Here is an 11,372-nt window from a genome sequence, read left to right on the forward strand (position 1 = left end):
AGCTGAAATGCAAGGGTTATCACTGAGGGAGAACATACTTTCCTCATCTGTAATCACTGCAGGAAACCTGAACTATTGTTGTAGTTCTAGCAAGGAGAGCTCTCAGGTCTCTTAACGGCCAGAGCTGGTCACTGGGATGATAAAGGTGAATAATTCCATCATGTAATAGTTGTGACTCACCAAGTCTCCTCTTGTTTAGATCGTCAGTGTGAGGTTTGATACAAAGGATGGGCTTCCACATGCATGCCCTCTATTGCACAGAGCTAAGCCAGGGTGTCACACTGCATGCTGTGCTACCTACAGCAACACAGACCTCTTCAGCAAGCCTGTTTGAGGTCCAACCACATGGAGCTTGTAAATCTGATAAGGTCAATGACTGAGATATCAGGGAGACTCTCCAGGTGAGGTTCAGAGGTTATCTGCAGGCAGAAAAATGTCAGAACAATACATGGATTGCATACTTCTTGTAAGCAATTGCAGAAGGAAAAGCTTTATCTGTGTGCCAAGTATTTTCTCTTTCTGGTTTGAGTGGAGTTCCACAAAATAGCAAACGCGAGATGTCTATGCCAGCTGGAAGTGTAGTGACCTACAACCGGGGGATCAGAACTTCAACCAGTAAATCACCTCCAGGTAACAAAAGAAGGGAGATGACCACCAAATACCCGAAAGCTGGACTCCCAATTATTGGTAAACAAAGAGAACTCCAGTCGGCTCACTAACAAAAGCCCCACAGCTTTCTAACTATGTTTAGAAAACACAGGGGACTCTTTTATTCAACAGCTAGGAGGAATGAGCACAGCTACAATCAGCAGCTGTGCACAGAGCACTCATCCCCAACACGTTCCTAAGGTACACAAATGATTTTTCATTTCCAGCTCTACAGAAAATCATTAAGACACTCTTTGAAAAAAACGTGATGCTCCATCATGCCTAAGTCTCCGGTCTTTGTTCTAACTTAAAAAACAACAATAACAAACCAAACCAACCAACCAAAACAAACAAACAAAAACAACAGGGAAGAACTGACAGTTTTTCCTTTGTATCAGGGCTAAAAGATGATTTGCTTTTAATTTTGAGCAAGAAGCAAGCACCTGCTCTATGGCATCCAACCTCCCTTGCTTTCCTTTTTCCACTCCTTATCCCATGAAAGCTGGAGTTATGGGAGCTCTTTCCCACAGAGCTGCATGAACCTTCCTCCAAAGCCACAGCTGTCGATAAGAAGGGACTCCAAGGCACAGGGAACATCACCTCTTTTCACAGCATCCCCGCTATGTTTTCTCTCTCTAGCCCTCAGTGTCTGCCAGTTCTTTGTGAAGAGGGCAGACATCCCCTAGCCAGAGTAAGGAGGGAAATGTTGAAGCCCTTCTGCTGGGTCAGTTCTCAAGGATCTTGCAGTGTGATGCCAACAGAGAGAAGTCTGTTCCTCTTCCCAGCTTATTCCTGGTATCTACCATACTTGCTTGCTGCCCTGTGGCTGTGTGCTTCCATTTCACAGGTGGCTGGGCTTGAGCAGCAAGGGCGGACTGGAGATGAAATAGAAATAAGGAAAGCAGGGAGCAGGAAAGCACCCAGACAGAGGGAGAAAAGCCCCACTGACAAAACAAAGGGTGGAGGGAACAACAGGGTAGTGAGAAAAAACATCAGGAGGATGGTGAGAAATGAAGGGGAGAAGCTAGAGGGGGGAAAACCAGGACATGCTTGGAAGAAGGACAAAGGGCAGATGACGTGGAAAGAAAGAACACAAGAGAACTGGGACAGTGGTGCAAGTAAAGTCCATCTTGTAAGAAAGGGTGCTCTTTGCTAGTCAGAATGAGCTCCCTCAGACTGACTTTGCTCAGGTTGGATGAGAGGGAAATGGAAAAGTTCTTTTGTCCTGAGTAAAGAAAGAACAAAGAAGTAAATAAAACACGGGGGGAACTGCACTCCTTTTTCCTCTGGCATTTCGCTTCACCGCTTTGTGGTTCCTGCAAGTGCAACGTGAAATTTCAGTGAAAGCAACCCCTTCTTGTGCTTATCTCCTCCTCTCACACTGCGATCCAGCTGAATATCCTGCTTTATACTCAGATTGCAGGTCTTTGAGGAGGGACTGTTTCTTTCCCCTTTGAGCAGGAGGCACTTGGCTGCTCTAAGGTCACAACAACTGATTGCAGAACCTGGCTGTGGGTTGCTGCTTGCTCTGTTACGCCTTTCCCAAATGAACTCCTGGAAGTTACCACTGTAATGAGTACCATTAGCTTGAAGTGTCACACGAGCTCTTGCAATACCAAATGCCATTTCCTCTGCCTGATCAAACATTGCCACCTACCGGCCCCCCGTGCAGGTCTGTGCTGGGCGCAACACCGCTGAGAAAGCCACAGTACCATGGAGGGAGAAATCCAGCTGCCAAAAGAGGGTCATCAGCGAGGCACAGAAATTGTGCTCAGCATTTACAAGCTAGTTACCTGTCACACCTAAATCTCTCCTGTTGCACGGTGGCAAACCCAGCCTGAAGCTGTGACACCCACACCTGTGAGTCCAGCCGCGGCAGGGCTGGGCAGAGCTGCAGTAAAATCTCAGCACCACTGAAATCAGGCCAGACCTGCTGTTGATCCAACAGGATAAGGACGCTTCCATGACGTTAAGCTAAACAGCGGAGCAAAATAGCAGGTGTCAGACTGGTCCGGGCTGTTTCTAGTCTCAGGTCTTGCCCTGCACATGGGTCCACAGAACAGCTTTTAGGCAGCAAAAGAAACACAGCTATGAAGAGTGGGATTCCTGGATATCCACACGCCATTATCAATGAGTTCCTGGCTTTTGAGTAGGCTAGGCAGATCACTAACCACTGTGCCACTTGCTCAATGGGCCACAGCAACCAAAAAAAACCAAACAGCCAATCCCAAAAGACCAAAATCTCGCATTGGGCTGCTTTACTGAATGTTCCTAAATCTTGTCAAAGCACTGGGAGGAAGTTTGCAGAAAGGGTTTACACGTTTAGTCGCTTAGAAAGAATTATCTGGAACACAGATATCCAGAGGGAGTCCTTTCACTCACTAACCTAGAATACACTTTCTATGATTCTTATGACCTAACATGAACTGCCCCGAAATAGGAAGAAACCGACTTCCCTTCAGTGACGCTCAGCTTCTCAAAAAGTGATTCTGATTGAAAGCTTATGAGAAAAAGTTAAGAAAAGTTAAGAGTTCCTAGTATTTCTCCATTTTCCGGATTTGCCTGTTTGGGACCTAGACTTACCTGAAGCCTTAGCAATCAGACCAAAGCTGTTAGAAAAACAGCACAACAACCAACCCCAACCACCTCAGTCTTTCAGCCTACCATAGTTGCTCATTACAAACACATAATTAGCCCCAGCAGATAGCCTTGCTAATATGCCACTGATAAGCACACAGACACACCAAATGCAGGAAACCATTATTTTAAAGTTACAAGCAGGGTTTTTCCAGGAACTTCCTTCTCCCTTATTACTGGCAAGGCAATGAACATGGGTGTCTGACACACAGCCAGGCAGAAGGCACCCCGAGAGGAAAGCACGGCTCCAACCCACTTCTGTGTCCACGTCCAGCACTGTCGCTGCAATCCAGTCCCAGTGTCTCGTCTACTATGCCACTCTGGCCAGCTCTGTGGGCTTTGCACTTCTATTCGCAGTTTCACTTCTGAAGGAAATTCAATAATCGAAAAAAAGGAAAAAAAGAGAAGTTAATGCAACATAGGAATGGACTCTAGTACACCGAGTAACTTTTTTTGTAGGCAGTAATTGTGGCTATACCCAGAAAGCCCCAGGAGGACAGAGTGCCGGGGATTTTCTGTTTCAGGGGAAAGGCTGCGATCGTTTTGCTGAAGCTGGCAGCATTTCAGCCAGCGCGAGTCTTAGGGCCGGGAGGAGCGATAAATCCAGTCCCAGACATCTCCTGTATGAAGTCACACAGCGCTGTATCAAATTAAGAAACTAATAAGAAAGACGTAGTTGGCGCGAGGCGAGCTAACGCCATAAAAAAGTGAAATAAACAGGAAGAGCACTGACATACCTCGGCAGCTACAACTGAAGTAACCTCACCGGGAAAGCTCTCTCCCGGCACCGAGGCCTTGTAAAGCGGCTGTATGCGGAAGCAAAGGTCTGGCAGGAATTACAGCAGGCAGCACATGCTGCGCGTTGCACAACGCTGTGCTTTCCAGAAGGCACCGAGCCCTGGTGCGCCAGCACACGCACCCAGCCTGCCTGCCGTGGCCCCGCTGTGCTGGTAAGTGAGCGAGCGGCTTCAGGGAATCGCTTCTGCTCTGCATCTCACGGGCTCCCTGCAAAACCTTGTCGGAGCCCTGCTGGAGGGCGCAGAGGGAGCCAGGCACACGCAGCAGAGCTATCGGGACTGATAAAAGCTCCTACAGGAGTGCGGTAGCGAAAGAACTTAGCAACCTGCAGGTGATTTACCTGTTTATTGAACAAATAAAAGGAGCCCGCAGATGAAATACAGCTCATACGACCCAGCACAGGCATTTAACTGCGTAGGCTCCAGCTCACAGTCCTTACCGGGGCACAGCACCCCGGGCACAGCACTACACATACACAGAGCAGTGCAGGACTGAGACCGACACAAAGCCTTTCGCTCTGTGCCCTGCCTCTCGTTCGTGTGTGGGAGTAATCTTGCTTAATAAGTAAATTGCAGCAGCTGAAAGGCAGGGAATGGCTCGTTTTTCCCACTGCGTGGCTGGGTTGCATCAGAATTTCTAGCGAAATGAATTTTCGGCTCAGCTTGGTTCAGCAGCGAGGAGAGGAGGCAGTGCCACGGAGCTGCTTAGAGCACAGGAAAATAACCGAACGCTTTTTGGTAACAGTGAGCTGTTACTTCAGAATCATGCCTTGTAATTACTACATTTTGTTTGTGTTCAAAGCGTTAATTTTGGAGGTGGGAAGTGAAACTGAAACTACTTATTCTTCTGAAAGCTTAACCTGCCACCTCTGCAGCACACGCTTCTTGCCAGCGGTGTGACCACTGGTTTGAGAAAAGTCCTCGGCGAATGTGACCTTTTCAGATGTCCGACAAAGACCCCAGCCGAAGCTGAGCTCCAGCCGCTTTTCGGAAAATAACAAGACGCCACCAGCACGTGCAGAGCAGAGCCTGGCTGTTCTCAAGGCGTGAAGCCACCGCCACCCCTGGCACCGGAGCTCCCCACCACATCCCGGCCCTCGCGTCCCAGCTGACGGGCACAGGTGAGGAGAGGTCCGGGCCCCCGTGGTGGCCTCGGGTGGTGGGGGAAGTGAAATGGCCTCTGGGGGCTGATGAAGGCCAGCACGGTTTTCAAGAAAGCCTTCTTGAAACCCTCATTCTGCACCACCCCTGCCCCAGGGTTTGTGGTCACTTAAAATGAAAGGTAAATAACAAGATGGATGCTGCTCTTTTTCTTGGTAGGCATGCTGAAGCCTTCTGCTCTGCTCTGCAGAAGCAGATAGGCAGGGTGGTCTGAGCTCTGACCTGAAGGTAGGGGGCTGTGGCTCTTGCCTGTGTTGCTAAACACCCACCTGGGAGCCCTGTGGTTCTCAGGTTAGGTAACCGTGTTTGCGATTCTCAGCGTCACGCCTCTGCATCTAAAAATAGGGATACTGATGCACACTGAAAGAAATGATGTTGAGAGAAGGGAAAATGGTAAAATCATGACAGTTTGACCCAAGTGAAAGTACAGACAACAGCACTGCAGTGGGCTACCTTACAGTTGCAGGAGAAATCTTGATTTTCAGTAGGGAAAGTTTCCTTCTCCAGATAGTATTCTCCAAAACCTTTTTGCTGCCCCATATGATCTAGCAATGAAAAGCTCTTTCAGTATTGATTTGGCATCAAACTCAGCCTTTGAGACTTGAGACAGAAAACTGTTTCTATAGACGATTTGTGAACTAAGTGAAATGATGTGGGTTTTCCCATTAGCCAAAGCTGACCTCGTGTAGCATCCTGCAAGCTCTTACACAGGTTACACGAAACAGCCAAGAGCAGAAGGAAGCGCAGAAGACAGCCCATCCTCCTGCTCACATAGCTCACCCAGCATGGCTCAGATGCCCATAAAACAGCAGGTTAAATTGTAAGCTTGAGTCAGGATGATTCGATGAATAGAACCAGTAAAGATAGCTCAGACTTGGTGTGACACGTTGGGAACTTTGTTCCAGAGATGTAAGACTTTGATTGTACTGTTTGATTCCAGCAGCTGCTCACAAATAATGCACTTCTCTGACCAGCAACCGAGAACTCCTCCTCAGGTTACGTGGCCTTTTCTTTCTTCAGCTTCTATTTTCCTGTGTAGGAAGGTAACTTTCCTTCCATGTACAGAGGACCAGATGACAGTGTTTCTGTTTCCTGAGGTGTCTTGTAGATTTGTATTTGGATGCACCGTGGTAACTCAGACTTCGGAACGGAATTTAGCTCCTAAGCATGTCGTGTATGGCACTGCAGTGACTTCATGCTGTGATTTTACTTTTTTCTTGTAGCTTTGAGAATTCATTTCACCATGACCTCTTTTGAAGAAGCTGAAACTGAGGAAACAGCAGCATGCCTCCACATGACTTTTTACCATCCTTGCCAAGACGACAAGATGATGTTTCGCTGCCTGAATTTCTGTAAGCGAGAACAGGTCAGGGCAGATGAAATGGCCAAATTCGGCCGTGACCCTAACATCTGCCATTATAACTTGGTGGATACTCGTGTTTCTCGGATTCAGTTTTCACTGCAGTTCTACAGAAAGCCTAACAGCTCAGAATTGTGTTTTGAGATAAAGAACATGAGCAAGAAAACAAAGCTGTTTGTGGACCACACGGAACTGGGTTACTTAAACAAAATCGACCTGCCATGGAAGTGCATCGTTTGTTTCGGGGACTACCAGATTTTAATGGAGATTCAAGAAGGGGAGTCCTTGGATTATTTTGAGACTCACTTATACTTGTCAAAAGTACCAATTTTACAAGAAAAATGCATTCCGTTGGTACAACCCTTACCTGAGAACAGCATTATCCCTTCATTGTTTCCTTCCCAAGGCAAAAGCCCTATAGAGATCGATGAAAATGAGTCATGCTAGCAGAGAGGAGGAGGCTGGATGAGATTTTGAACCTGTGAAACCTGCATGATTTAGGAGCTGAAGGCCATCATCTCAACCTACTTTTTCATGGTTCTCACTTGCTGTACATCAGTCCTCTTACTGTTTTCAATACCACGACATAGTTTGTTGAACAGAAACAAATTCCTGCCACTGCCTTTACCAGGGCGTACGTTCTCTCTGATCTCCACTGTTTTCTACATAAACATATCAGAGATACTTTGAGCCACTCCAGTCCATGGTAGCAGATTCAATTCAAGAACTGTGACTACGTGCCTCATTGATGTATTTAACAGCTTTTAACATAGAGCATTCGGAACAATGTTTTAGCCACACGTTGGTTAGCTAGGGAGGGATGTAATGTCTTGCTGCATTTCTTATACTTTTTTTTTTTTTTATTTTTTATTTTTTTGCTTTTGACATTAAGCTCTGAACAGTATTTTCAAGCCTAGGTTGTAACTTCCCAGATTTTGCAGTTTAGAGCTACCTTGTCAGCATAGCATATTTAAATTAATGTTTATACTAACTTTGCATAGAAATCTTCTTTCTATTTGGGATTAAAATATATATATATTTTTTGCCAGTAAAGTGTTTTTGCTTGTGAATGTAAATAAACATGCAATATTTGTGATCATGTTATGTAAAGACCCAGCTAAGTTTTGTAGTAACGCATTTGGTTGTCCAGTAAAGATTTGTCTTCTTGTACAAGCATAGTTGAAAAACACTTGTGTGAATGAAGTCACTTCTAGGACAGTCCAGAGAAGGACATTTCACTGCCAGGATTCTGGGCTTGCCAAAAGTGGTGCTGCTCCAAGATAAGAGTCGACAAAAACACTTTCAGCAAGCCTTCTCCCTATTCTCCCTCCTCACTTCCCCACGCACCTTGCATTCTTATAATTTTATTTTCAGTTAAGTTTTTCTCACTTTTTATAAAATATATTTTATTTTTTTTTAAGGGGCTCAGCATTTCATTAGCACCTCCTTTTCATCAGGTGATTTGGATTGTTTGAAAGACACTGGAAAGGCACAGAATAGGCGAGCATTTTAGCCTCTAGCATTAGGTTATGGAGCAGATGCTATCCTAAACATTCAGGAGATCAATCTCCTGCCCTATACACTTCCAACTTTACCACTGTAAAGCACTGAAGAGCTTAGAGTTTACCTTTGCAACATACTGCTATTGACTCCAAACCCATCTGTCTGAGGAATTCTGCGATAAAGTTTACATTTAAGGTGTTTCCTTTTAACTTCCTAACCGCTGAGAATACCTTTCGACTTTATTCATTACAATACAGGAAAACCAGGATGATAACAGAGGGTAGAGTTGTTGAATTACACGATGTACTCTAAGATTAAGAGGAACAACCACAAGCGAGAGAAAGTCTCATCCTTGCCAAAAACACCTTGTTCCCATATTTTCTACCCTTTGAAGCAGCCTCTGATACCTGCTGCAGTCTTTGGGCTAGATGTGCAATGCAAGACTCGGCTGCCACCTCAGCACCACCGCCTCTACCACACGCCCAGCACCTCAGCCTAAGCAAAGCAGCCCAGCAAGAATCACCACGCCACCAGCCACAGCGCTACCAGCTTCTAAAGCCATTGGCTGGTTGGCTTTTTATGTGATTTTGATCTGAGTCTTCCTACTCTATAATTAGACAGTGGCAAATAGCCTGCAAGCACAAGCTGTCTGGAAAAAGAGCACGATGAGAACACAGCCTGAAAGACGCGCTTTCACAAAAGCTTTTATGTGAAGTCAACCTCTCATCTAAAACGCACGGGATTTCTTAAGTTCACAAATTTGGCTCATGTCTGAGGGAAGAGGGAGTGTTTTATATTTCCAGTAAACAGCACTCTTCCCATTAGCGCTCTTAAATGATTTCAGATGACATGCAAGTTCTTGTTTCCTATCACTTGGACTCCAAACACCAGCACTGTTACCACCACTGGGCTGCATTGTTACACCATTTCTAGTCAGTGGCCCTGTCACACAGGACATTTGCACGTGTCTCCGCTCATATTCATTGCTTACATTTTTCTGTGCTGTTATCTACAGGGAAAAAACCTCAGTCACAACTTTTCAAGTGCAGTACATAAACAGCAGTGTCTACAACCTACTTACCATCTTCCGGCTGCTCTGCAGAGGTCGCAGTGCTGTCTCAGTACGTTTTGTACACGGAGAGGGGAGCTCCATGCCTAGCCATAGACCCAGAGCGGTGCAATCTGCAGGCACGTCTCCAGGAGCCAGGAGAAAATACTGACCTGAGGAATGGGAAACAAACAGAGGTTTCCAAACCCCACATCGTTTCTACAACTATGTTTACCTCAGGCAAGAATCAACGCCAAAACATGCATTAAAAATAAATTTTTCTTGAGCTGTACTGTCAAGAACTAGCACAGCCTCTCACAGCACTGAGGATCAGAAAAAAAATAACAAAAAGGCTTAGTGCTGATTCCCTCCCAAAGCTGGAATATTGTCACATATACACAACCCCCAAACAGTACTGTAGAAACAAATTAAAAATTATCAATTCTATGATAGCTGTCAACCAACAAGATATTGGAAGGGACGTGCTGTGTTGCAGATATGCACACATCTGATGAATGCCTCTACTGCATACCAGTTATTAATGTGTCTGGTAACAGAAGAAAGTATCAGTGGCATGTTCTCAATAAATCTGCACAAATTCCAAGAAATTTCAAGACCTTAGGAGTGCTGTTACATAAAGCCATTATTAAATGTAATTTCACATCTAAAACAAAAAATACTTACATCAAAAAAAACAAACCAAAACAAAAGGCCAGGCATGCATAAGGAGAATGGATTTTGACAATGATTTTTTTTTTCATCTTAGATACATGTTTCTATCACAATTTCCACTCTCTGTATTATGCAGCAGAATAGTTTTGTGCTGTTTCAATGAACTTTCAAGCCTCAACGTCATTAAACATAGTCAAGCTCTTTCAGATAAAATACTCAGTGAAGGAGAATCAGCTGCACAGATTAGAAAATATCTGGATTACTTTCAATGATTGCATATAATGTAGAAGTAAATTCAATCGTCATTTTAAAATCAGGGATTATTGCACATGCTTTAGTAAGGTGCCAAAGTCAACATCTTCAAGTCTATTAAAGCGATTGCAAAAAACTATAGAGCGTTTTGCATGAGTCATACTGTTGGAACAGAGAATAGCAACACACATGATGAAAAAATGTTAGCTAGGAAACAACCAGCCACTCTTTGATAAATTTGCAATAGTTTCCATAGAGGTCTCAGCATTAAAAAAAAAATAATCAGGAAATGCCATAGGAAAATAACACATTAGCAAACCAAAAAGCACTGTATAAAAAAAAACATTTTGAAAATGAGCAGGTTTGGAAAAGGATACGTAGCCAGCAGACTCTTATTGAGAAGATAGTTGACCATGATTCTTTGGATTAATGGATGAAAATAAAAATATTTAAGATCCATTTTCATAATATGCAGGCTCTATAGCATCATCTGTAGGACCATCTATAACAGCTTTCTTTATAATGTAGCCAAGGGTCTATTTCATTTTAGAAGTTGGTGTAAAACAATGTAAAAACCCATTTTCATTTAGGAAAGGCAGCTAGATAACTTGTTGTTCTTTGGTAAATACTCTCTCCAGAGTCTGATCCTTCAATTCACAATGATTCTTCCAATGTTCTTTACAAATAATTTATTTGGGCATCACATAATCCCCACATTTTGAGCAAAAAGACCTGACCTAGCCTTCCATTAAATTGACTGCACAAGCGTCAGTTTTATCCTATTGACTTGAATCAAAGTTATAGTTGATATGTTGTCAATTCATAAGACAACCTCTGGATAAAACATCTTGGACATACCTAGATTACAAACAAAATTTACCTACAGTTCAGATTAAGTGGATTCTGAGTAGAAGACCTCATATTCTGAATATTAATGGAGTGACTCAGCTGTTTACAAAAATATGAAGAGGGTGGGGAACATATCTGGCAAGAGCTTTTCAATTAAGGACACAGTATGGTGTTTAGTTTTACTACTACTTTTAGGTTATATGCTCACGTCTCTTGTTCCAGTTTGGGCCAGAGGGAAAGAGAAGTTATGCACCTACAACAGAATGCCAACGTCAAAGTGTCTAGGAGGCTACGTAAAGCTGCCAACTGAAGTCACACAGCAACAATATAACTTCCCCTTCACAGAATTTACAATTGTGAACTCCCCGGAGTTCACAATTACAGAATACTGAAAGACTGCTCTGAAACACTAACTTGATGCTTAATCAAGCAACTCTGAACAGAC

The 11,372-nt window shown here is 44.1% G+C and overlaps 2 protein-coding genes across 10 annotated transcripts in view; one reads left to right on the forward strand and one right to left on the reverse strand.

Annotated features, from left to right (window-relative positions):
* The window catches only part of ALPK1 (alpha kinase 1), a 40,442-nt gene extending 35,883 nt beyond the window's left edge, over positions 1–4,559 (reverse strand). For 2 of the 6 annotated variants that reach the window (XM_072036909.1, XM_072036903.1), the window contains exons 1-2: positions 4,023–4,160; positions 3,542–3,650 (exon numbers count right to left, since the gene is read on the reverse strand). The gene's annotated coding sequence lies outside the window, so the exon portion shown is untranslated. Of the gene's footprint in view, positions 1–3,541; positions 3,651–3,763; positions 3,893–4,022; positions 4,161–4,423 lie in introns of those variants that run through there. The other 4 variants (XM_072036906.1, XM_072036905.1, XM_072036904.1 and 1 more) reach the window with 4 other exon arrangements.
* On the forward strand, positions 4,096–7,702 carry TIFA (TRAF interacting protein with forkhead associated domain). 4 transcript variants are annotated; one of them, XM_027455793.3, is made up of 3 exons: positions 4,096–4,235; positions 4,885–5,203; positions 6,467–7,702. In XM_027455793.3, the coding sequence occupies exon 3, from the start codon at positions 6,487–6,489 to the stop codon at positions 7,048–7,050; it is 564 nt and encodes a 187-aa protein (XP_027311594.1). In that variant the 5' UTR covers positions 4,096–4,235; positions 4,885–5,203; positions 6,467–6,486; the 3' UTR covers positions 7,051–7,702. The 4 variants fall into 4 exon arrangements, with proteins under 4 accessions (XP_027311594.1, XP_027311595.1, XP_027311596.1 ...); XM_027455794.3 differs by having other exon boundaries at positions 4,937–5,203; XM_027455795.3 differs by having other exon boundaries at positions 4,105–4,235; positions 4,958–5,203.
* The last annotated feature ends 3,670 nt before the right edge of the window (positions 7,703–11,372 follow it).

The sequence above is a fragment of the Anas platyrhynchos genome, chromosome 4, assembly GCF_047663525.1.
Source record: "Anas platyrhynchos isolate ZD024472 breed Pekin duck chromosome 4, IASCAAS_PekinDuck_T2T, whole genome shotgun sequence".
Classification (NCBI taxonomy): domain Eukaryota; kingdom Metazoa; phylum Chordata; class Aves; order Anseriformes; family Anatidae; genus Anas; species Anas platyrhynchos.